This window comes from Scophthalmus maximus, chromosome 13 (assembly GCF_022379125.1).
Source record: "Scophthalmus maximus strain ysfricsl-2021 chromosome 13, ASM2237912v1, whole genome shotgun sequence".
NCBI classification, from domain to species: Eukaryota; Metazoa; Chordata; class Actinopteri; order Pleuronectiformes; family Scophthalmidae; genus Scophthalmus; species Scophthalmus maximus.
In genome coordinates, this window is record NC_061527.1 from 18,690,586 (window position 1) to 18,714,108 (window position 23,523).

General features: G+C 44.2%; 3 protein-coding genes across 7 annotated transcripts; 1 reads left to right on the forward strand and 2 right to left on the reverse strand.

Moving 5' to 3' along the window:
- Positions 1–511: 511 nt before the first annotated feature.
- Positions 512–4,497, forward strand: chst14 (carbohydrate (N-acetylgalactosamine 4-0) sulfotransferase 14). 2 transcript variants are annotated; one of them, XM_035648081.2, is made up of 3 exons: positions 512–712; positions 1,096–1,438; positions 2,013–4,497. In XM_035648081.2, exons 2-3 carry the CDS (start codon positions 1,145–1,147, stop codon positions 2,838–2,840), a joined length of 1,122 nt encoding a protein of 373 aa, XP_035503974.1. In that variant the 5' UTR covers positions 512–712; positions 1,096–1,144; the 3' UTR covers positions 2,841–4,497. The 2 variants fall into 2 exon arrangements, with proteins under 2 accessions (XP_035503974.1, XP_035503973.1); XM_035648080.2 differs by lacking the exon at positions 512–712 and having other exon boundaries at positions 847–1,438.
- On the reverse strand, positions 3,385–11,761 carry cep135 (centrosomal protein 135). Of its 2 annotated transcripts, XM_035648071.2 has the most exons (26): positions 11,503–11,760; positions 11,030–11,223; positions 10,733–10,923; positions 10,469–10,636; positions 10,231–10,372; positions 10,025–10,109; positions 9,796–9,924; positions 9,429–9,644; positions 9,255–9,320; positions 8,979–9,129; positions 8,649–8,878; positions 8,407–8,562; positions 8,163–8,300; positions 7,942–8,019; positions 7,640–7,791; positions 7,336–7,451; positions 7,071–7,225; positions 6,796–6,851; positions 6,524–6,692; positions 6,289–6,399; positions 5,944–6,129; positions 5,611–5,820; positions 5,324–5,526; positions 5,123–5,227; positions 4,219–4,386; positions 3,385–3,989 (listed from the first exon to the last, which is right to left on the reverse strand). In XM_035648071.2, the coding sequence occupies exons 2-26, from the start codon at positions 11,188–11,190 to the stop codon at positions 3,968–3,970; spliced, it is 3,564 nt and encodes a 1,187-aa protein (XP_035503964.2). In that variant the 5' UTR covers positions 11,191–11,223; positions 11,503–11,760; the 3' UTR covers positions 3,385–3,967. The 2 variants fall into 2 exon arrangements, 1 of the variants encoding a protein (XP_035503964.2); XR_007032011.1 differs by lacking the exon at positions 3,385–3,989 and having other exon boundaries at positions 4,248–4,386; positions 5,123–5,222; positions 11,503–11,761.
- Positions 11,762–11,909: 148 nt separating this feature from the next.
- On the reverse strand, positions 11,910–21,671 carry exoc1 (exocyst complex component 1). Of its 3 annotated transcripts, none has more exons than XM_035648074.2 (19): positions 21,518–21,671; positions 20,716–20,847; positions 20,495–20,625; positions 20,222–20,381; positions 18,585–18,772; positions 18,222–18,449; positions 17,924–18,056; positions 17,702–17,811; positions 16,167–16,316; positions 15,704–15,812; positions 15,000–15,044; positions 14,468–14,631; positions 14,253–14,366; positions 13,906–13,985; positions 13,590–13,818; positions 13,274–13,457; positions 12,987–13,186; positions 12,445–12,639; positions 11,910–12,341 (listed from the first exon to the last, which is right to left on the reverse strand). In XM_035648074.2, exons 2-19 carry the CDS (start codon positions 20,837–20,839, stop codon positions 12,189–12,191), a joined length of 2,697 nt encoding a protein of 898 aa, XP_035503967.2. In that variant the 5' UTR covers positions 20,840–20,847; positions 21,518–21,671; the 3' UTR covers positions 11,910–12,188. The 3 variants fall into 3 exon arrangements, with proteins under 3 accessions (XP_035503967.2, XP_047192676.1, XP_047192677.1); XM_047336720.1 differs by lacking the exon at positions 21,518–21,671 and adding an exon at positions 21,018–21,037; XM_047336721.1 differs by lacking the exon at positions 15,000–15,044.
- Positions 21,672–23,523: the final 1,852 nt, after the last annotated feature.

The window sequence follows — 23,523 nt, forward strand, 5'->3', positions numbered from 1 at the left end:
TGTGCGCGTGCGCGTGTGTGGGGGTGTGTGTGTGTGTGTGGGTGTGTGTGTGCGCGTGTGCGTGTGCCTGTGGGTGTGTGTGTGTGGGTGTGCGTGTGGGGGTGTGTGTGTGGGGGGGTGTGTGTGTGTGTGTGGGGGGGGGGGGGGTGTGCGTGTGGGGGGGTGTGCGTGTGGGGGGGTGTGCGTGTGTGTGTGGGTGTGCGTGTGTGTGTGTGGGGGTGTGCGTGTGTGTGTGTGTGTGTGGGGGGGGGGGGGGGGGGGTGTGTGCGTGTGGGGGGGTGTGTGTGCGTGTTAACGCCACTGGCACGTGCAGTGCTTTGATCACGCCACTGTCAATCAGACAGGATCCCATTTGAAGAATGTGTCATTGGATCACAGTTACATTGACAAGGTCTCGAGCACCACTTCATTTCATTTGGACGATCAAATATGGCAATTTTAAAAACCCGATGGTCAAAACAAACCCCAACAACATATTACTGCAAACATTACTCAAATACACAGTAGTTTTTTTTCACCCTAAAATTTGGGAGGTAGGGTTCAACAGGGACTCTAAGGTAAACTTAGTATACACCAGCTGAACTACATCTCCCAGCAGGCCTGGGGGCACCTCAGGATCCCCCTAAAAGAGGAGGTGCTGGAGACCAGACTACTACGCAGCATCTCCTTCTGCATGAGCCTGTTGAAAGCAAACAAACATCACAACATTAAGGTACATTTACAAAATTGAAACAATTAGAATTTTCTTCATATTGGTTCATCTAAGTTTTTATACACTCTTGTTTAAAAAAAAGTACATCTAGGGGGATTTTATTTTGAAAATACTAACCGGATATATATATATTTTCTTAACTCTGGTTTTGATAGTCCTGATTATAACGTGTACGCGGAAGATTTAACAAACATTCTTAAAGGTTTTCTTCAACAATAGAAATTAGCTTAAGACAAAGGGTTTAACGACATGTCTGTCGAACGTGTTTTATTTTGAAAGGTCAAACAGGAATCGGCATGTTGACGCTAATTGACTTTACGCACTTTAAAAGTTAAGTATGGGGACGTGGTAGGTAACCAGCGAGTTTCCTATGTATTATTTAGCTGTACACGTCAGATCGTAGCCGTTCGGCAGACTATCCGGACGCCGAGTATGGGTCCTCGCAAGCCGGACCACGGGGCGAAGAGGACCGGAGGCGCGCGGGGCGGCTCGGTTATGCACTTCAGGTCAACGGTGAACTCGGGCTCCGTCCGCCGCAGCGCCGCCGTGCTGCCGTCGGTGCTCACGTTCCTGGTGATCGTGGCGTCCGGAGGCCTGCTGCTCATGATCGAGAAAGGAATGCTGAACAGCATGGACACGCCTCCGCCCCGCGGCAGCGGCCGGCGGCCGGACCTCGTCCGACAGGCGGGGAGACGCAGCGCGGCCGCGGCGGACGTGGACTCCCAGGTACAGTAGGTGCGAGGCACCGTGAACTTCTGCCGGAGTCGTCGTCATCACCCCCGGGGGTTCGCAGCAGGCGAGCGGGCGGGCGCAGAGCCCGCACACATCGTGTTTTGTCCCGTGGTTTATGTGAGAGAGGGGTTTCAGGATTAGAGCCATTTCCTCAGTGACTTTCTGTTGAAGTTGCTTTGAGCTGGTGATCACAAACAAAACACGTTGTCGTTTGTCATTAACTTTGTATATGAATCTAAACATTCCTGCAAGGTTCATAGTCTGGATCAAATGGCAGCTTCCACTGCAGCCTCTAATCATAAGCAGCTTAAGATGTTTATTTCTAACGCTGTTTTTTATTCCATACACCCAGTAATTTAGTTACATACTTTCTATGAAGCCCTGCATATTTTCCAAATATTAAAAGTGAAGCTTCAGAAATTTTTAAACCAGTATGGGCCAATTTTCAAAAACACCAGACTTCCCTTCTCATTAATTTCTCAAATTTTACATAGAGGCGATGTGTGTATAGTGAGTGTTAAACTGATGTTTACGTGTAATGTTCCTCCGGTGATGGGTTCACACCTAGATCCTGCAGGAGATCCGTAACCGCACCATCAGGACCATGTGCAGCCAGAAGAACATGCCCCACAGCGTTTGGTCCCTCAGCCCCCTGCAGAGGAAGACGCTGCTGCAGCACATCCTGGTCAACGACGAGCACCGCTTCCTCTACTGCTACGTGCCCAAGGTGGCCTGCTCCAACTGGAAGAGGGTGCTGAAGGTGCTGAACGGGGCGCTGGAGAGCGTTGACGTCAACGTCAAGATGGACCACCGCAGCGACCTGCTCTTCTTGTCCTCCCTGAAACCCGAGGAGATCCGCTACCGCCTCAAGCACTACTTCAAGTTCATGTTTGTGCGCGAGCCCATGGAGCGCCTGCTGTCTGCCTACAGGAACAAGTTTGGAGAGATCGACTCTTACAAGAAAAAGTACGGAGTGGAAATCGTAAAGCGGTACAGGAAGGGTCGCGCAAATGACCCGTCTGTGAAAGGAGACGACGTGACCTTCGCAGAGTTCATCCGTTACCTGCTGGACGAGGATGTGGAGCGGATGAATGAGCACTGGATGCCGGTGTACAACTTGTGCCAACCCTGCGCTGTGTCTTACAACTTCATCGGCTCCTATGAGCGCCTGGAAAGCGATGCAGAGTTTGTGCTCCAGCGCATCGGAGCCCCCGCCTACGTTCACTTCCCAGAGAGGCAAACGTGGTACAAGCCGGTCACCACGGAGACGCTGCACTATTATCTCTGCAGCTTGCCGCAGAAGCTACTGAGGGAACTGCTGCCAAAGTACATCCTAGACTTTTCCCTCTTCACTTATCCCCTCCCCAACACAACCACTGAACACTGCCGGCATTAGCCCTGCACTGTCTTATAGTTGGGAGATTATTATTTTTTATAAAGAATCATAAATGTTATTTTTAATGCCTAGGGAACAGTGACAGCTGTCACACATTTTTTTTACTTGAGATGTCCTCATGTCATTACAAAACGCTGATTATTGGAAGAGATAAAAGACTTCACTTCAGAACCACTAAAGCTTGAAATCAGCGGCAGACAAAGAAAAACAAAGGTCATTGAAATATATGTTACATGCACTGTTACGTCAGTTCACGATACGTCGATGCAAATGTAAATATGGTTGAAGAACCAAACTTTGTGAGCAAATTTTGTAGTTTCTTGGTCCAGACATTTGAGAGGGTGAAGGGTTAATATCGTCAGTTGGCATTCAGTGGTTTAGCAGGCTAAAACACACACGGGCAAACACCATGTACTCAGAGGGTGGTGGGGTTTATATCAAGCTTGTTTTACTGTATGTCACAGACACAGATGTACTTTCCCATCTTTTCTATTTGCTTTAAACTATTTTTTACCATCTCAAAAAAACATGTTTCCGCAGTTTGTGAAATTTTTGTATCACTTTATTTTGTGAATAATTAAATAATTTAGACATGATTAAAAAAAACATGAATATTAAACTTAATACACAACCACAGGGCTGGGGGACCACTTCTCTTGCTACATCTGTAAGGTTGTAACAATTTTACACCTTATTCCTGAGGCACTCACTCAAATGCAAAGGTCAATCCCCATCTTGTTAGTGGCTGTATAAGATACTAACGAAGAGGAGGCTTTGTTTCAGTTGTTTAACAATTTGTTCAAATGTTTGTGCCGTCTTAAGCTTTAGAAAGACTCAGACATATTTAGATCCTGGGTGCTTAAGGCTAGACTCTGAATTAAATTGGCATTGAGGTTTGCTACTGGCTAATTAATTAATACTCCGGTTTATGAAGACAATTCATGTCCTGACTCAAGACTTTCAAGCACAGACCTCTGGTGGTTTCTGACTCACGTATCGATGCCTTCACTGTGTGTGTGTGTGTGTGTGTGTGTGTGTGTGTGTGTGTGTGTGTGTGTGTGTGTGTGTGTGTGTGTGTGTGTGTGTGTGTGTGTGTGTGTGTGTGTGTGTGTGTGTGTGTGTAGGCATTAATCCTTGAAGCTCACACTCCTGAAAAGAAAAAAAAAAGACATTTCAGTGGAATAAGAAGCATTTGTTTAAAAATAAAAATAGTTATGGTCATTATATTTGGCTTTTATTGGTTTTAATGCATCAAAGGACCAGATTTTATTCCCCCACATATCCAAAAGGAAGTAAAAGTATATATTATATACATAAACTAAATCAAAAACAATGAGCCCTAAATATCGTCTCATCACTTTCATGTCCAAAGCCTTACTTGTCTGCCGACTTGTCTGCTGACTTGTCCGTTGAGCGGTCCAGACTCCGGAGGATGGAGCGTTCAGGGGAGATGTGATGAGAGCCGCTGGAGGCGCTGAGGGATGAAGAGCTGTGGAGGGACGAGAGCGACAAACCCTGTCTGCGCATCTCCTGAACGGCCCTTTCACTGGGGACAGAGAGAGACGGTCCGACAAGGTCATAATGTACTGAAGCTCCACTGTGCTGTTTCATCTTTGTTTCTACAGGCAATAAAGTTTTTCACGTACTTTTCTACAGACATAGTCCCTGCACGAGTTATACTTCTCTATCGATAAATTCATGTAGAGCTGAAGTGATATGTCAATTAGTTGATTGTCTAAAAAATAATCACCACAAGATTTTGATGATGGACTTATTTACACTATTTGAGGAACGTTGTTGAGACAAAACAGCTTGAATACAACTCACACTATTCAATTAGGCAAGAAAATATTTGGAAGTTATTAAAATAATTGTAATTTTCTAATCTACATTAAACAGTCAAGGCTTATATTCAACTTTCTCAGATCAAGAAATGTATGACTTAAGCTATAAGAGGCCATTTGACTGGTTTACCGTCATTTGGGACATAACGTCTCTACATCCTGATAACATGCGACCTCAGAGAAGAAACATTCTGTTTTTGAATAATCTTGTGTGACCACAATTGCATCAACTCTCCAACTAATGTACTAACGAGATTATTGAATGAATTAAACATTGATATTAGCCGAATCACGTCATCAAATAGCTGATGTGAAGTGGGTTTTTACTGACAGTGTGATACACTGAAATCGTATTGTGTGTAAAATTTTCATTACACTTCATTGAATATTTCTTATCTTGGGGTGACAGAGAAAAGTCGGAATCAGTTTGAAGCTCACCGCTCAAAGCGTTCTGTGGTCAACTGTCTCTTCAGAACATCCATCTCCGTCTGCAGCTGAGACAGTTTACCGCAGAGCTGGGACACCTCCCTGGCATGCTCTGCACTGAGTGTATGAACACAAATTAATATTTACATTTTTTTATGTGAAATATTACTAAATTACAACAACTTCAAGCGCATATGAATTTGGTTCATTTACGTTTTGCTGTCAGCCAGCGTGAGCCTGTCGCGAAGGATTTTCAGATCCGACTCTCTTTCGCTGGCTGTGAGGTGAGTTTGGAACTCCTTCTGCCGATTGGTGGAGAGCAGCGTCTCCAGGTTACGGACAGTCAACCTCTCACTGGCCAGTTGCTTCTTGAGTAGCTCCGCCTCGGACCGAACATCCTCCAGCTCTCCTGTGACCTTAAAAAACATGCACATATGAATTAACAGAAAGCATAAGTATCTCCAGACTGAAAACTGTGTCAGAGCCACAGTAGAGCTCACCCTCTCCAGGTCCATGCTCCTGGAGGTGAGCTGACGTGCGGTGAGCTCCTTGCCAGAGTCCAGTTTCACACAGAGCTCCCTGACAGAAGCCAAATCTGAGAGCAGAGCGGCCTTCTCCTCCTGAACTTTGTGTAGCTCCTCCTCGAGTCGGGACATCCCGCGAACCAGCGAGGATACCTGCGCCTCATAAGCCTGCAGGGCCTGTGTGTGCTTGGGAAAACAGTGGGGGGAAAAGTACATTCATTCACATTGACATCAAACTAACATCTAGCATATCGAGTCTTTTGGCAAACTTTCTCCAAAATGTGAACGAATCAGCGGCCCACGTCTTACCTGATGGATTTCTCTCTCTTGGTGGCCGACAGTGTCACGGAGGTGCCGGCGATCGGAGTCTGAGGAGAGCAGCTCCAGGCGGATGGAGTTGTTGAGGCCTTCAGCCTGCATCAGCTTCTGCTTGCGCTCCTCCACCTCAGAGTGAGCCATTCTGAACCGCTCCAGCAGGTCCCTGTTCTCCTGCTCCTGTGGGGCAAACACACGGCGAGAGACAGAAAGACAACCTACTGATCACCTGCTGTACTGGATGTCCACGCACTTCAAATGTTGTATGAATTTTTTTAAAAGAGAGCATCTACTGCATAGAGGCCTAGATGGCTATAGGAGTGTACAGTTCTCTCTTGCCTTTGTCGCCATCAGTTTCTCAATTCTGGACACTTCAGAAATGTAAGTGTGGACTCTCAGTTTCAGCTCATCCTTTTCATGCAGAGCCTCCTCCATCTCCATATGTACAGCCTGGATTAAGATACGGACACAAGAGGAGCTGAGGTTATTTCTTTGTCATATTCTTCTTTCTTTAAATTCAGTTTCTTTGCATATAACACAGAAGAAACAACTGAATATAAGGTTTGATACACACTTGGTTCTCCCTGGTCATTGTGGCCAGGTCGTCTTGCAGCCTCCTGTTCTCTCGGATTGTGATTTCCTTCTCCCTCCTGAGTCCAGGCAGCTCGTCCTGGGAGGCGTCCAGCTGTCTTCTTAGGCTGCTTATCTCCCTCTCGCGGCTGTTTAAGGCCCCCTGCAGCTGACTGAGAGGACCACGCCTCATTAATGATCATTTATCCAGACGTTTTTCCATGTTTTTGTTGTATATTTAAAACTAACTCAGAGCTTTGAGACCGAGATACTCACGCTAATGAGTTATCCAAGTTTATAACTGTGAGTTTCACGTCTTCAAGGGTCTTTTCCTGTGGAAGAAATATGAAGCAATGAGCACAGTTTGTGTTTGTCCTCCAACACTTACTGTACATTGGAATTGCTTAAGGAAGGGGCAATTTAATAGCTGGAATGGACAGGGACCAATAACTTATTCACTGTACTTTTAGGCACAGTTGTTTTATGAGAGACTTTAAGTTGTCTTTGAATAAAAGCTTATAATCTTGATGATATTTGTTGGTGATGGCTACCTTTTTGGACAACTCCTCCTGGAGAGCGACCAGCTTTTCAGTCTTTTGATCAACTTCATCCTGTAGAGCATCTTTCTCTCTATCCAGGGCAGAGATCGACTTCTGAAGAACAGCCACTTCCTCCTTGTGCTTGGAGCCTCGCTGATTAAGCTCCCCTGGCAGACAAACCGAAATCAAAGAAACAGTTGAGCAAACAGAGAAAAGAAACTAGTAGGAGAACACCACAACGCTAATCCCAGACCTCATAAAATCCCCAAACACTCACCCATTCTCTTCTCCAGTTTTTCAATCTGCTGATGGGCATTGTGCAGTTCATTCATCTTCACCGACAGCCTGTGTTGGGTGTCGGACAGTGACTGCTCCATCTGCTCCTGTAGCAGCCTGTATACAGACGGGGAAACGGTTAATTGGTCGATCTCTGAACACAGTGGGAAGAAACACAAGAAATCCAGACAATTTGCAGTTTGTCAACAGGAACAAAAGGAATTTTTAGGAAAACAGAGAAAGATGGAAGGGTCGTGAGAAGACAGCAATCATTCCTGTTGAACTTCACGCGCTTCAACACAAACCTCAGGGCGTTAGACTCCGCCCTCTGCTGGGCCGCCTCCTCTGCGTTGAGGACCAGAGCAGCAGACCGAACCTGCAGCTCCTCTCCCACGGCCTCCCTGCTCTCCTTCAGGTGACACACCTGTGACCGCAGGTCCAGTCTCTCCTGCTCCAGCTGCACCACAACAGACACAACATGAAACTATTTAGGACCAAAGTTACAGCAGCGAACATTACACAAACAATTCTGTACTGGGACTTTTGAGCAACCTCCAATCTAGGGAAGCTGTTTCAAAAAATTTCCTTAAACATCCACCAGACTTACACTCGTAATGGCGTTTTCCAGGTCAAGAATCCTCCTCTCCTCGCCCTGTCTGCCGGCGAGTGCTGAAGTCTCAGCAACCTGTAAAATGTTTGAAAATTTGGGTGTGATGGGCTCAACGCAACGGGATAAAAATGATAGTCCAACCAATAGTGAAGACACTTTATTTGTATGACGGTGCAGCAGATCATGTGCACCATGAAAACCATTACTCTGGGACTAACCTTTAACCTCTCCATCAGCATGTCTTTGTCAATGGTCAACTGCTCAATTTTGATTGCTGCCTGTTTAACGTCCTCCTGCAGTTTCAAGACGTCAGCTGATGTATCTGTGCTGTGGGTCAGTTTTAAGTCCTGTTGAGCCTGAGTGAACAAAATTATTAGATTTTTTTTATATATAAAACTAATTGTTTTATAGCAAAAAATGTTTCATGTGCATTTGTAATGATATGTGGTTGTCGAAACTCACCTGTTTAAACTGGCTTTTGAAATGGTCTCTCTCGGTGCAGAGGGCCTTCACACTGTTTTGGATTTCCTCCATGTGCTTCTCAAAGTCAAAGAGAGCAGCCTTCAGCTCATCTCTTTCCTTTACAACACGGAGCAGTTCGGCCTCGACAACACCTCCCTGACAATGTGAAGCCAATATAACTGCATCAATTTGATGATAAATAACTTCAAACTCCATTGAACAAATTTAGCATCATTTCTTACCCTTGTTGCTTTGGAAGTGGGACTCCTGCCTCTGCCTGGACTACGACTGGGGCTTGAGTCCAGGCCGCCAGCCCTTCGGACTCCTTTGTAGCGCTCAGCCTCAAGACGATAGTAATCCCTCTCCTCCTCTAGACTCTTGACGAATGCGTCCAGGCGTGATGGGGAGCGTTCCCTTCTACAAACACCATGTTGAGCCCGCATGGTCTCCAGCTCCAGCACCAGCTCTTTGTCTAGGAAACAGTAAAAGGTCAGTAACACAATAATGTCAAGAACTCAACACTGCTACAACAAAAGCTTTCAACAACTGAGATATGCCAGACTGCTGCTTACCAGCCGACATAATGTTCTCAACTTTGTCCTGCAGCCTGATTTTCTCCTCCTCCAGGAAATTCACCAGTCCCTCCATTTTCTCATTCTGCCCTTTGAGCTCCACAAGCTGATCTCTAAGACGGTCCTTTTCAAAGTCACCTTCAGACTGCTCCTGGATTCAATCATTACCAACAGATCCTGCTTTTAGCTTGGGTAAAATTATAACACAGGGCAGAACGGGGGCGAATGTTCACTTTGGTTTTCCCTTTGAAAGAATATAGAAAAGACTGGAAATACCTGTCTTATTTTTGTGATAATATCCTCCAAGTCCTCAATGATTTTCTGTTGACTCTGCATTTCTTTCTGTTGAGAAAACATATGTTAGGGTTATTATTCTAACTAATTAATAGATGCCTTTAAATACAGTACATTATCATTTATGTCTTTTCCCCCGAATTCTCATGTTCTCACTTTAGTTTCTTGTAGCTCCATGTCAGCAGTTTCCAACACCCGCTCTTTGTCCATCTCAAGCCGCTTTGCGAGGTCGTCTATGTGTGTGAGCTCTTCACATAATTCCAGATTCTTTAAAGACAGATTGGCCACTTCAGATGAGGCGTCCTTCTTCCTCTGTTGCAGCCCTTCTACCTTCTGCTCCAGTGTCCTGTTGCTCTCCTGCAGGTACTCAATCTGTGTGACACAAAGCAGTGGGTAACAGTAAACAGACCGGAGGGTGGATAGCAACCATGCAGGGTTATTTTTCCTCCAGAGGAATAGGCTCAAAACCACTGTGCATTTAAATAAAAAAGAGCTAAATATCCCGTATGACAGCTTTACTTGCCTGAAGGTTAAGATGGGAAATCAGTTTCTCGTTGCTGATGTGCTGAGCCTCGAGGGAAATTACGTCATGAGGTCGTCCTCCTTGAAGAACACGGTTCAGACGCTCAATCTCTTTGTCTCTCTCCTCCATCTAAAAGAAGTATTAATACTAATAAAACAACACCTAACGACCCCCATAACAACAAATAACATGTATGAATTGTATATGTGTCTAGTAATTTATTTCTTACCTGTGTTTTTAAGTGTTTTATATATTCTTGAGCATTTTCCAGGTCTAACTTGACCTTAATGACGTCTTCCTGTAGCTCATGGATTCTGCAAATTAAAAATCTAAGTGACTAAAACAGAAATAGCAAGCATCTACAATCATCGCACCCATCAAAAAACTTCCACATCTCTCAGTAACACAGTACAGCTGTTGTAAAAGAAACCAAACCTTTTATCTGCTAACTGCAGTAAGTCAGCTATGTACGGGTCGTCAGGCTGCGACACAGGGTACGATGACGCGGAGGAGGGAGGTGTGAGCTCATCAATCTGCATTCTCTGACGTCTGAAAGGAATACTGCGCTTCTTTCCACCTGTGAATGTCACGATTAGTCAAATACTATCTGATCTATCGTACACAAGAAATACATTGTTTGGATTATTATTGAGGTCAAACCCCTGGCACTGACCTGGTGTCTGCACCACAGCTTGCATGTTCTTCTCCTGCAGCTGCTGGATGCGCTCAGCTTTCGCCTTGCTGTCCTTCTCCAGGCAGCGGACCTTGTGCACATACTGATTGTTCAAAAACTTCAGGTCGGATGACTCATGGTCCAGTTTTCTGATGTGGGTCTTGAGCTCTGAAACAAGACGGGATTGTGCAGAGTTATCAAACCGCTCACTTTGTGTACGCGTGTCTCAGGCGTGTGGGGCTGTGGTTGGTCATCACAGCTCACCTGTGGAGACACGGTCCTTCTCCTCCTTCAGCTTCAGGAGCTCGAGGTGCATCTCGTTGTTCTCCCTCACCACCCGGGCGTTCTCTGTCCTGTAGGGCTCCAGAAGAGCGTCGAGGTTTCGGCTTTCCTTCTCGGTTTTCCCTGCCGACAGTTTGGCATTGCGCAGGCTCTCGGTCGTGTGGACCAGGTCGCTGTGAAGCAGAGGGAGATCTGTCTCAGGTGCATTTAATCCTCGGAGACTGACTGGCTGATGTCATGAGATGAATGAGAGTGTGCAGAGGGGGCTTGAGGTGTCACCTGAATAGTTTCTCCACGAGCGGCAGCGACTCTATTCCCAGTGGCTGTCGGTAGCCCAGCTGGTCCAGACGCTTCCTCAGGTTTACGAATTTCCTCTCTGCGTTGCTGTTCATTGTCTGTGACGTGACACTGAAGCGACCGTGGCACAACATAGCATGCATCGGTTAGCGAGGCAGCTGCATTCAGAAGCTTCTCTAAAACAAATATCACCAGAATGAAAACAAATGAATAACGTGTATTGTTAAAACCTGCGTTAGTAACGTGGCTAATTCAGATTGCTACCGTCAGGCAGGTGTTTGTTGTTAGCTAGTTAGGTTGCTAGCTTAGCGTAAAGTAGCTACTAAGCCTTTATTAGCAATGAATGTATATAAGCATACTGCTATCCAGAGATAACCGGTGTCATTAACCCGCTGTACAGGACCATTTGACTTCCGTTAGTCACTTACATCATTAAATCTCAGGTCTCAACTCACCTTACTTGGGAGGACTCTGTTTTCCTGGCAGCTAACGTTAGCTTCACCGACTTCAATGTAACTCTACATCACTCTTATACACGTCTCGGACCAAATGACTCGCACAAGATTCATTCGAGCACCACGCCGTGTTTTTCCGTTAAAGTCAGATAATCAACAGCTCGTGAGTTGACATGTTTCCGCGGTCAAGCGTTTGAAAAGAGCGCCGCGAGTCTCCGCTTCGGATTCGTCACCATGGAAGTGAGTGAGACACACCGTGGAACATCCGGGGTGGCGTGTTTTGTGAATCCGCGTGGTCCGCAACAGAAGGCGACGGGGCGGGGTGAGCCACAGAGATTGAGGTTCAAGCACAGAGAAGATATTCAATGTTATTTGCACAATAAGGTAGTAGACACAAAGAAGGTCTGGGTGGTTGGCAGATGCTAATTTAATATGTACATTTGGCATAAACAAATAAAAATATAACAACAAGAAGAGGAGAGTTGTTGAATCTAAAAGAAACAAGCAACCACTCACTGCAGAGATATCTGCACCGCTGTCCAATGTACAAATCCCTTTCATCAAAACACAGAGGAAATGTTTCATCATTCAAAAAGCAACACAGGTCAGCTTGTGATTTTAAGAGTATGCTCAGCCAGTGTGAGGCAGTAGTGAATCACTATTTAACATTGCATATAGCAGCCAGACTAATGAGACTGAGCAATGCTGGAGAAGTACTCCAACATGTCCTGTATGGTAAACTCCATGGTGATTCCAGAGCCAGGATAGCATCTGCCAATCAAATCTTCAAAGTGCTTGTACTGGCGGATGAACTCGTCTTGCATGGAGTGCCACACCACCTGGTGGAGTAAATCAGGAACAGCAACAGAACAGGGTCAGGAGACAGGGTGTCATCACTGATATACATAGCGGTTTCACCTCTTAAAACGCAGGCTATCTCACCTGCAGCAGACTCTCCTCTTCACACAGATGTTTATCCACCTTCTTGTAAAGGTTGTCCAGTCCCTTTTTCACCTCTTTGCCAGGGTACTCTTTAATAACTTTGCGTAGCTCTTGTTTGTTGAAGGCCAGCTGGTAGCTCACTTCCTCCTCGCGGACACCCTGGGCTACGCGTGCCTCAACTCCTTCAAAGAAATGCTGCGACACAGAGAAAACAGTTTACCTATGATTGTAGCTGATACAACTCAGGATTCCAACATTCTGCATTTTCCAAATCATGTCAGTGGCCCCTGTTCAGACCTGGATATCATTGTGCTGTGTACAATCAGAAATAAGAAACTGAGTTGAGCAGATGGACTTTAACGTGGCCCAGAACACGTTTGTGTTTAAACAGCTAAAATAATGTGGCCAAATGCATCCCAGACCACGTCCAATGTGACCAATGCGTTATCGAATCACCTGAGACAGATGTAAACACCAGGTCTGAACTGGGCCAGTGGAAGTGATTTATTTTTGGGGTGACTTTCAATGGTAATTCCTCTTACATTGAGTTTCTCCAGAGGCTGGCCCAGGGAGTTGATCACGTAGGACTGCAGGTGGTCTGTGTATTTGTGCTTGGCCTCTCGTCTCTCTGCGTCCAGGCAGGAGATCTTCAGACGCGACAGCGTAGAAAAGATGTGGTGGAAATTCTCCATCATCACAACGTCCCGGGGCGTCTTCTGGCTTTCACTGGCTACCTTCTCCACTGGAGTGACATTCGATATTCAGAACTTAAGTTTCTGGGCCAATGAGCCCACCAGTATTTTTGATTTTGGAAGACAAGGGGTCTTACCGTTCATGAAGACGGCCCTGATAAGTTTGACATAAGCTTTATCCAGATCGCCTCGCCGCTCTGCATTGCGGAAGATTGTTTCAGCCAGCTCAGCAAACTCCTCAAACCCGGTGACAAAAGGGAGGATACCAACTTTGCTTTTCTTCGAAATTTTCACCTCCTCCATCTGTCTGATCTGACCAGACTGAAAACAGACAACAGGGGATTATAAAACATTAAAAAAAAATGTAGAGCGGGTTTTCACGAAAATAAAACTTTAATTTAGGGATGTGATCACAAAAACTGGGGAAAGGAAAGCACTATGGAGTCCACTCACTATGCATTTGTCAAAGTTCCTCTTGACAGTGACCAGCACATTTCCCAACGTAGTGCTGAGGTAGGAGGCCGGGTCGACGTTCTCAGCTGTCCACACGTGGTGACTCATCTTCACCAGCATGTAGAGAGAGTTGAAGCTGTCAATCTTGTCACCCAGAGCGATGAGACTGTTGAGCTCCGTCTCGATGCTCTGGAAGATTTTATTCATCATCAGCCGCACCATGTCTTTCCTTTAGAAAAGAAAATACAAATAATGTTTCTCGCTGTGAAGTGATTATTACAACAGACCTGTTAGCAAGCAATGTGCAATTACTCACTCTGATGAAAAGGAGTGTCTGTGTTCTGCCTGGGCAGGCACTCTCGACACCACACCTCCATCTGATTCCTCAGTTTCAGGCTGCCGGGACAATGGACACAAAACATGAAAAATCCAAACAGATATATCTGCCGACGTGTACATGATTGTTGCTGCAACTGAAAACAATGCCAGACTCTGTTATTGCGGTATTATTTGACACTTTCAGACAGCAGCACGCGAGTACAGCTTTTGACGTAAAGTGAAGGATTAGACGATATCATGTTACTACAGAATACACATCAGTAAGGTGGCATGCCATTCAATCCTCTTGTTAAAGCTATTTCTAGTATGTGATCACAGATTTACCTGAGCAAGCGGGGGAGTAACTGTTGGGTGCTGCTGCAGTTTGAAGAACTTGCTGATGAAGTCTTGTTCTGCAAGACACAGAGGCTCAAGCTCACTGAGGACCTGCTCAAAAATCTGGAGAGGGAAAAAAAACCTTTGTTTAACCTCCCAGTACACGGCAACATTTGCAACACACAGATGATCCGATTATTTCTATGCATCTGTGGCAGCGTCACCTTGTCAAATTTGGTCCTGTCCGCAACGTCAAGGTCGGAGGCAGACATGTTGCCCATGTCCAGCAGTGAGGAAGACTGGGAACGGCGGCTGTTGGAGCCCTGCACCGTCAGCTTGTTCAGGCTTGAGGTGGAGCCAGTGAGCTTACCAGAGCTGCCATGAAGGCCTAAGACGCCCAACAAACAAAGCAAGTCAATGAATTTAGAGAGAATAAGCTTAACATTTTGAAGATATCTATTCAAACTGCAGGCTTATGTCTGTCAATTATGACACTATTAAAAAAAAAAAATGAGTGAACAAATCACAAAAACAATAAATGGATATCAGTGGTTAGGTTTTGTTGGTATTTATTGTAGAATCAGGTTATGTGATGATGTAAAAGCAGCCTTGGTTTGTTTAAGGTGGTTAACTGTGTCTCAGGGTGGCATAAGAGTTTGAGCAAATTTTAGTCATGTACAGCACAGTGATAAGAAGCAGAGTGGGTAATTAACAGTGGAACAGCTCTACTATCCAGATAGATCCAGTCATACTTACTCTCAGTATCCTGTTTGAGTGCACTTTCTTTCCGCGGAAGCGTGGCTGCAGCCAGTTAGAAAGGCAGGCACCAAAGACAGAGACAGGTTAGGCTTACAACATGCAGCGTGGCAGGAGTGAGGCTAGAAGTTAGATGTACAAAGTTACATATACGTTGAGGTGCACTGCAGTGGCAGAGGTACATACGCTTGTAGCTTCAGACAAACGTTTGGAAAAAGCTAATACAAAGTGCAGAAAGCTAACAATTCTGCCAAAAAACAAAGCTCAACCAAGAGTCTTATTCAAATATATATATTTAAAAAAGGAACAGAATTTAGCATGTAGAGTCTCCATGCAAAGGGAAGAGGAGATGTTATCAAAACAGGAAGCAAGACTTAAACACATTGGAAGCAATTATTAGTTATTGGTGACAGATGTGAAGTAGAAAAGGCTGTAAAAGGAATGAGGCCTTGTTTCCATATATACACAATGAATATTCCATTAATTTCTGTGTGAGGGTACAAAACCAATATTGTACAAAATACACGAGAGAGTCGCAGAGTAATTCCCATTGCCTTTGAGTGAACTACATGTTGCAGAGGAAGAAGACAAAATGAGATGTTACGAATAAAAAAAATTCTTAACCACTCTTAATAACATCAGCGGTAGAAGACAAACATGCTTCATAACTCTGCACAAACGAGTCTCTGAAGTAGGGCTCTTACCGAACTTGCCCTTCGCCTCCTTGGTTGTACCCGCCATCTTTATCTTGGCAACCTCGAAGAAGTCTTTGATTTCTCGTTCATACAGTCGGCTCATGTAGTCGACATAGGTCTGAAAAAGAGAGACAATGTTGGCTTAAGAGTTTCAGATGGAAAGCTCAGCATCTTGAGTATGGAAAGAAAAATATTTAGATATTTCGAGAGATGCACTCGTTTCCTTTCTTGCCGCATTGAATGAGAATATTGATACCGCTCTGTATGTACAGTAAATGTGAAGCTACAAACAAACAAGCCAATCACTGTACAAAGGTTATGGACATTTAGTCCTGAGAAACAGGTTTAATCAGACAACATGTGGTATCACTTGTATTATTCAACCTTCAGCAAGACCTTGAACACAACAAAGCCTATTCCTCAAAATGTCAAACTATTGTCTCAAGTATTTGTGTAGGATGAAACAACTGACCCTTGATAGGCCCTCGTACTTCTCCCTGTGGGTGTTCTTCAGCCATTCCATGAGCTTGGAGTAGCGCAGCAGGTCCCTGTGGAGGGGGCTGTGTTTGGGCAGAGTCAGCTCTGTGGTGTGCTGGGACAGGGTGGAGCTCTGGTCATGGCCCTGGGTGACAAAGCAAGAAGTAATAATTGCAGTGTATTCAATAAACGAGTTAATACAGACGAAACCTACTATGAGGTCTCATTCCATTTCTTTTCTCTGTTCACACGAACACACCACGCATTAGGACGGTTTGTAAACCAGATGTTTCAAAGGAAAACAACGATTTGTTCAACTAAAAAAAAGAAAATCCAACACTTCCAACTTAACAAGCTTATTGACAAGCAGAACTCCTCCTGCAATATTGATGGTCTCCTCACTTCCCCTCAGTGTTAGCTTGGTCAGTCTCTAGCGCTTCTACTAGACATGCACACGGAGCACGCAGGCACAGAATTTTATGACATGAGACCTTTTGCAACAAAGCCATGTTAGCACCCAAACATGAAAAAAGCCCTGAGTTGAGTGCAGACATTTGGTGAATGAGGAGAGAGATGAATTGATCCACGTCAGCTTTGAGATCAGATGAGGTGTCCAATAGTTAGAAACATGTCCCATGCAAGATATAAATGGAAGGCCTGCTGGGGGAGTCTCAAGTAGTTGGGAGTGAGGTATGCCAGGTCAAACATTAGCAAAGAGGGGGCATGGGGGGGTTGCTGTGAGGGTACTCACTAGAAGTGACAGACAGGAGGACCTATAGAACTGAGGGATGGTCATTTTGAAGTGACTGAAGTGGTTGAACTGACACAGAGACAGAGAGCAGAGTGGGATGATTCAAAGTGAGCAGAGTCAAGATTAGGAGAGACACAACTGGAAGGAAAGGACACGAAGGAGCCCAGGAGAAGAGTTACAGCTGAACAGGACGTCAGAGAGAGAGAGAGAGAGAGAGAGAGAGAGAGAGAGAGAGAGAGGGAAAGAGACTGCAGCGTTCCATGGTGCAGCAGACTCACGTTAGCAAAGTCTGACTCCCCCTACTGTGTTGCGTCTACTCTACTTCAATATCCAAAAGGTGACAGATACAATTTTGAAATTTTGAAATAGTATTCATTTAAGCATGTCAATTATTTAGTAGCCTTGGATTCTTCATCAGCAAACGCAAGCTAGGGACAAAATCAAAAAAACAAGGATTCACTACAGTCAAAGTCTGTAATATTGAATATATATGATAGATAATGTGGCCAAAGTAAAAGATGATTATTTTGGCTGCGGATAGATTTACAAAGATGAAGTTAATTACACGACGGACCAATAATGAAACCATGAACTTAGATGAATTTTGGAACCAAAAAGAGACAAAGACAACTGCAGTTAGTCAATAAAGTCTGACCTGAATGGATACTTCCAGAGCAATCAGTTAAGACTGAATCCCATAAATTAATCTGTGCATGCTTTTGGTACTGCTGCACTTGTGTTCACACAGTTTAAATCCCTTGTTACATCAGCACCGTTACCTGGTGGACGAACACATTGTTGAGATGGTTGGTGAGACGGCGGGCAAAGGTGTCTCTCAGGTCAGCGAACAGGAGCTGTTGCTGCTTCACAGCCATCAGCTTCTCGTGGCCTAAGACGAAGAAAAAATTGCAACTTTAATTTCCTCACTTGCTTCAAAGGCAGCTACAAATTGATCTCGTTGATCGGCGAGTAGTCGATAACACTTTGGTTTGTAAACCAACCTGGTCTGAGGGCCACGTTCATGCACTGCAGAAGAGCTTCAGAGGCGTTGATGCAGGCCTCGATACCTTTAGGGGACGTCAGGTCTCCATCCTGCAAGGCCCTGATGTGTCCCTTTGACAGATCCATGTAGTTCTGCATCAGGAAAGATGCACCACAGTCATCAAACAAAGTCCAATAATCTAGCGATAAAATATCAGTGAACTAACCTCTGATAACCGTATCTAAAAAACTGACGCCTGAAGTATGGTACTTAATTTCATGAATATACAGTTGAAAACATTTAAATGTGTTCCTAACCACCAAGAACTGGATCTCATTCAGCAGTTTGCCATTGTTCGTGTTGCTGATCTGGATGAGGCGGTTGCTCTGGGAGATCTGGTCCATCTGCTCCTTGACACTCTGGAGCATCTCCTCATAGCTGCTCAGCTTTCCCTCGATGGTGTCCACCTCGGACAGCGACTCGTCCAGCAGCTGCATCAAGATGTTGACCTGCTTCTCCGACGCCATGATGGACTGGATGTTGGCCTTGAAGTAGGAAACAATGAACAATATGTTGTATTTTCTTTTTTTTAGGTCAACGTTTCTTTCCAAAAACCTCACAAGGAAAACAATATCATAGTTATTCCACTCTCATTGTAATTTAGCCCTTGCTTCACTCACCCCATCTAAAACCTGCAGCTCCTTGGAGAGCTGCTCCGCAAAAGCCTCAGCATTGGAGATGGCGTACTCGCACATCTCCATCATGCTCTCGATGTCCTGCTCCTCGCGGGTATTCAGCTCCTGGTAGTCATCCAAAGCATCTTCATCTACCCCGGCAACACTCTGGCTTTCGTCACTCGGCACCGACTCTAAACGCACGGAAACAGAAAAAAGCATTTACAAGGCATGAGCACAAACACAAAGTTCTAGACACACTGCTTTCTTTAAACAAATCAGGCTTTACAATATTTTTGTACACACATAAATACATTAAATAATTGTATCCGAATTGACTGAAAAACAAAGTCGTACATACTCGTAAAGTACTTGAGAATAAATAAGGCTAACAGCATGTTTTTAGAAAGCTGTAAACTGTACTCATTTACTTCAATGGATGAAAATGTAACTTGAACTTTGGACCATCACACGTTTAGCTGCAGGTAATGTAAAACCGAAAACAATCACAGGCAGTGGAAAGAGGTCTACAATTAATAGTCTGTAATGGCTTTCATCAGCTAAATGTACTTCTCCACATTTGTTCTCTCTGATAGAATTACTGCTCTCTACAACAAATCAAAGCACTGAACTAACAACTACAGCTTATGTTTCTCTGAAGCAGATCTGAAACAATATGGGCTACAACTCTGGGTCACATTAAAATACAGAGTACATTAAAGGGGCAATAAGCGATTTAAATTCAATACGCTTTTTTTGGATAAAATTCGGTGAATATTTCCTCACGGTCCGCTAGCTGTCGGTTGTGTTAGTGCCAAAAAAAATCAGATTTTTCTATACAGCCCTGGCTGTAAATTGAAGAAAAAAAATGCTGTGGACCACACAACACTATGTGTGCAGTTTATAACCATCACTCCCCAACACCGTAAGAGACGTGGTAGCTACAGATGCTACAACTCAGGGGTTTGGCCTTGAAGTTAGGTGGGGTCTCCCACGCCCGAGGGCTGCGGGTTTGAGCCCTGCCCAGTGCGACCAGAAAAAACAATCAACCATTCCCCAAAAATGCTTACAGCCCCTTTAATGAACAAACGTCAGTAAATAATCTTATTAATTGAGGTGATATGGACAAGTCAGCTAAAAGTAAAGTAAAGACATTACTTGAATGTGTGTTATGATCATTATCAAAAAAAGGATCGAGCCCATCCTTATTTACAAATAGTTGAGAAGGTGAGAGTCTCAAATGAAAATGGTGATTTCAGGTCATGATGAGCAAACAATGGAGAGGAGTGAGGAGGGGGGGAAGTTAAGTCCTACCAACCTTCCGCTTTAGGAAGTTCTGGCCAGAGAAAGTTTAAGAGAGAAAAGTGAGAATAAAGGAGAATTTAACACAGAAAAGCCAAACCACAAACCAGGACACAGAGAAGAGATATCTCTAAACATGCTATTAATAAATTAAATCAACCAAAAGCCGGAAAAAAGTTGCTAATGTCCTGTCTAAATTTGAATACCTCAATCATTACTGAAACACACTAGGGTCAATAGGACTGCTTTAAGAGAAAGAGACACGCCATTTGAGCAAATGCAATTGAATCTTGAAAAGAGGCATGCGGTCACAGGAGTGGATGAGGACAGCGTTTCCTCACCTTCCAGCAGCTGAGCACTGACATTCACAAACTCCACCTTCTTCCTCAGATAACGCTGGTTCAGCTTCCAGATGCAGGAAATGAAAGAGTTCTTTTCAGCCGTGCTGCTGGCCAGCCAGCGGTACACCTTCTCGAAATGAAGGTCGAATTCGGGATTTTCCTGAAAGATTACGGTAAAACTGAGTGAATGGGGGAGACAATGAGTGTCATAATTGCTGAGCAATAGTTGTGGATGACAAAAAGGCAATAGATCGGTCTCATCGGTTCTCTGACCTTGCTCGCATCTTTGGCATCCACCTCCGTCAGGTCCCGGAGCTCCCAGGTCTGCTGTCGCTTGTAGAAGTCCCCCTTGTCGGATTTCTTCACCTTCACCACTTTGACCTGAACGGGCCTCTCTGTGGTAACTGGAAGTAAGAAGACACCATCAGTTCGTTCACGTTTACCGTGATCAACAGCTGCTCAAAGCTGCCTCTGCGGTCATCACCCACACATACCTGTCGCACACAAGAAGCAGTTCTTCTTCTTCTTCCCCGCCTTGCAGACGTTGACGATGCTGAGGAGCCGCTCGTCGTTGGGCGTGAAGATGTCCCTCTGGAGAGCATGCTTGATGGCTGTCATGGTGGATACTGTGATACAGTCGGTGACAGGTGGTGGGTAAACAAAGCCATTTACAAAAAAAAAGAGTCCATTATTCCTCTGACACATTGATGACTCACTACACAGTCTTTCCAAAAGTAAACGAAAGCAGAGGAGCAAATCCTCCACATCAGTGGGCATATAGCAAACTGACATTTACCTCTCAACCAATGTCCTCAGGGTTGTGACATTGTCGGGACTTATTCGTGACATATGAGGAAATATATTCAGGAGTTATCTTATCGCTTACAAATACCGGTTATGTGTCTATCAACCCTTGAAACGATCTTCTAACTGTAACTCGCTTACATGCTTTCAACGGCTGCTGACGCTAACTTTACAAACAGTTTGTTGTAGTTTGACACTATTACAAAAAGAGAGCCCCACGGTGTTTTCAAAACATATCTAACATGTCTTTACGTTGCGAGACTAGGCCCTTCCTGAAGTAAAACACCGACGTCCTCTCTGTCTGTTAGCTTGCTGGCTGGCTGCTAACGTCATTGCTAGCTTGACAGAGCTAGCTACCGTTAGCTCGGTGACAGTTAGTTGCACAGGACACTTCGACACACATCGACTGAACCCGTGTGATGCTCTCCTCTATCGAAATTCATCCAATTTGTCTTGTTTTTTGAGTAAAGTATATATGGTAAATTGCCGTACCTTGTTTTTTGTCAACCCACCAGCCCTAAGCGAAGCACCGCCCACTTCCTTCCGGGTTCTCTGACGTAGCTGTCACGTGGTAGCGTCACTGTCAACATCCTCATCCACCCTGTCGCACCCACAGGGACGGGACGGAGCTCAGGCCTCCAGATCATAGAGCTTTATGTCAGGTGAGGTTACCATGGGGTCAGTGTCCCAGACTCCCCAAAAAGCCTGATAAGCAGCTTCACTGCGTGGGACCTGGTTTGTGGTAATTCCATCGTTACTTGGGGACATTTAAAGCAAACTGTCAGCTGAAATGATAAAAGATTGGCTTCTGCTGATCAAAATTTCAACAATAAATGTGCAGTGCTTACATTGTACAATTTAAAAAAAAATCAAATTACCCCTCTAACTGTCCTATGAAATATGCACAATACAAGACCAATTCTATCCTTGGTTTTCCACAAAAAAATGTCTTCATAAATTGAAATCATCTGCAAAGAATAATAACCCCAATAGTGGAAAATAGAATGTGTATTTACTCGTAATTGTCCAGCCTGTGTGTTCTAGTGAGGGACAGGCGTTTTACATTATTATTGAATTATTGCTTAAACAGATCTTTCTTAAACATTTCTTCGAGAGATTCTCACTAGATTTTAATATTTGATTTATAATAAGTCCCAATGACTCTTAAAAGGTTAAAGCGGTATAGATAATGGATGGATGAACTGAGTTATCTTTTTTACTGAGACAAAGTCATTTTATCATCATCATAAACAGGACACTTCATATACAGTACAGGGGATATATATGTATTTTAAAGTTTTTGAGTTGATGGTTGCTTTTTATTTTATTTTTTTACAGTTTGAGCTTCTGAAATATAATGCTTTTGGATCAACCTTTGTAATGTTGCTTACAAAAGTCATGTCACATATGCATGATCTTTTCAGAACACCAGGTGGCATTGTTAATCCACACAATTACATTTCTGTAGATATCAGGTTGTTTTTGTAGAGTTCTTACACATTGTGTTTGTCCGTTTGTTGTCAGTGTTGTAACAGTGGATTTGTTAAGTGTTTAATCAATAAAAACGGTCTATAGCAAAATTCCATAGAGGCCATGAAAAGGATTTTGATAAAAACCAACAATGAGTCAACTGTCAAGCAGTGTCAACACAGTGAGTCAGACATGCAACTTATAAGAAAGTCGCAGATTAACAAGTGATTGGATTGAAAATGCTTTCAGGTACACTGGCTGTGCCGAGGATTTCCCATCTGTTGATGGTGCCTTGTGATGTAAACTTCCAAACATAAAGCTCCAACTGAAATATCTTAAAACATTCCCAAATATATGACATATTTCTTTATATATTTCTTTATTTCAGACCCAAGGGGACCCATATCTCAATAAGAACACACAGAATATAAAAACATAAAAAACAAAATACCAAAAAACTAATACAAAGCTTTCCACAGTGTTCAGTGTCTAACATACAGACATGTTCGCCAATGGTTCCACAGTCAGGAAGAAAATCTGACAGAACTGCGTGCAGGGTTAGCCAAAACAGCCTTGCTTATAATGACACCACAGGTAGGCAGTATACAAAGGTGTACAATACGCTCTAAAGAGTGAGATCTTCACAGATACAGAGCACATGCTAAACTTACGACATAGCATGTTCGCTCGAGCATACAGCTTCCGACGCTGCCTATAGATATCCTTGTCATCAGACATGTCATTTGCAATAATATGGCCCAAATATGTAATCTCACTACACACCCAAAGTGTAGTGCCAGACAGATAGAAGCCAGGGAAGGATGACTGTCTGTCTTCTCTACTTCTGATAATCATAATCTTACTCCTTTTAGCATTGCATTTTATATCAAAATCAGCACCATACTGTGTGCATGTTCTCATAAGCTGTTGGAGACCAGCACTATATGGGCTAAAAATCACCAGATCATCTGCGTACATAAGGTGATTGATTAGTGAGTCACCCACCCTACAACCTGTACCACCTGCAT

Bases quoted from the DNA above. Each gene is read 5' to 3' on its own strand.
- chst14 (XM_035648081.2), top strand. From the start codon at position 1,145: ATGGGTCCTCGCAAGCCGGACCACGGGGCGAAGAGGACCGGAGGCGCG. The intron at 1,439-2,012 runs GTACAGTAGGTG...GTTCACACCTAG, and splicing joins CGGCGGACGTGGACTCCCAG to ATCCTGCAGGAGATCCGTAA.
- cep135 (XM_035648071.2), bottom strand. From the start codon at position 11,190: ATGCATGCTATGTTGTGCCACGGTCGCTTCAGTGTCACGTCACAGACA. The intron at 7,226-7,335 runs GTGAGTGTTTGG...TTTGTCTGCCAG, and splicing joins AAAACTGGAGAAGAGAATGG to GGGAGCTTAATCAGCGAGGC. The intron at 6,852-7,070 runs GTAGCCATCACC...TTTCTTCCACAG, and splicing joins AGGAGGAGTTGTCCAAAAAG to GAAAAGACCCTTGAAGACGT.
- exoc1 (XM_035648074.2), bottom strand. From the start codon at position 20,839: ATGACAGCCATCAAGCATGCTCTCCAGAGGGACATCTTCACGCCCAAC. The intron at 18,773-20,221 runs GTGAGGAAACGC...CCGTGCGTTTAG, and splicing joins CAGTGCTCAGCTGCTGGAAG to AGTCGGTGCCGAGTGACGAA. The intron at 16,317-17,701 runs GTAACGGTGCTG...TTTGTCACCCAG, and splicing joins ACAATGTGTTCGTCCACCAG to GGCCATGACCAGAGCTCCAC.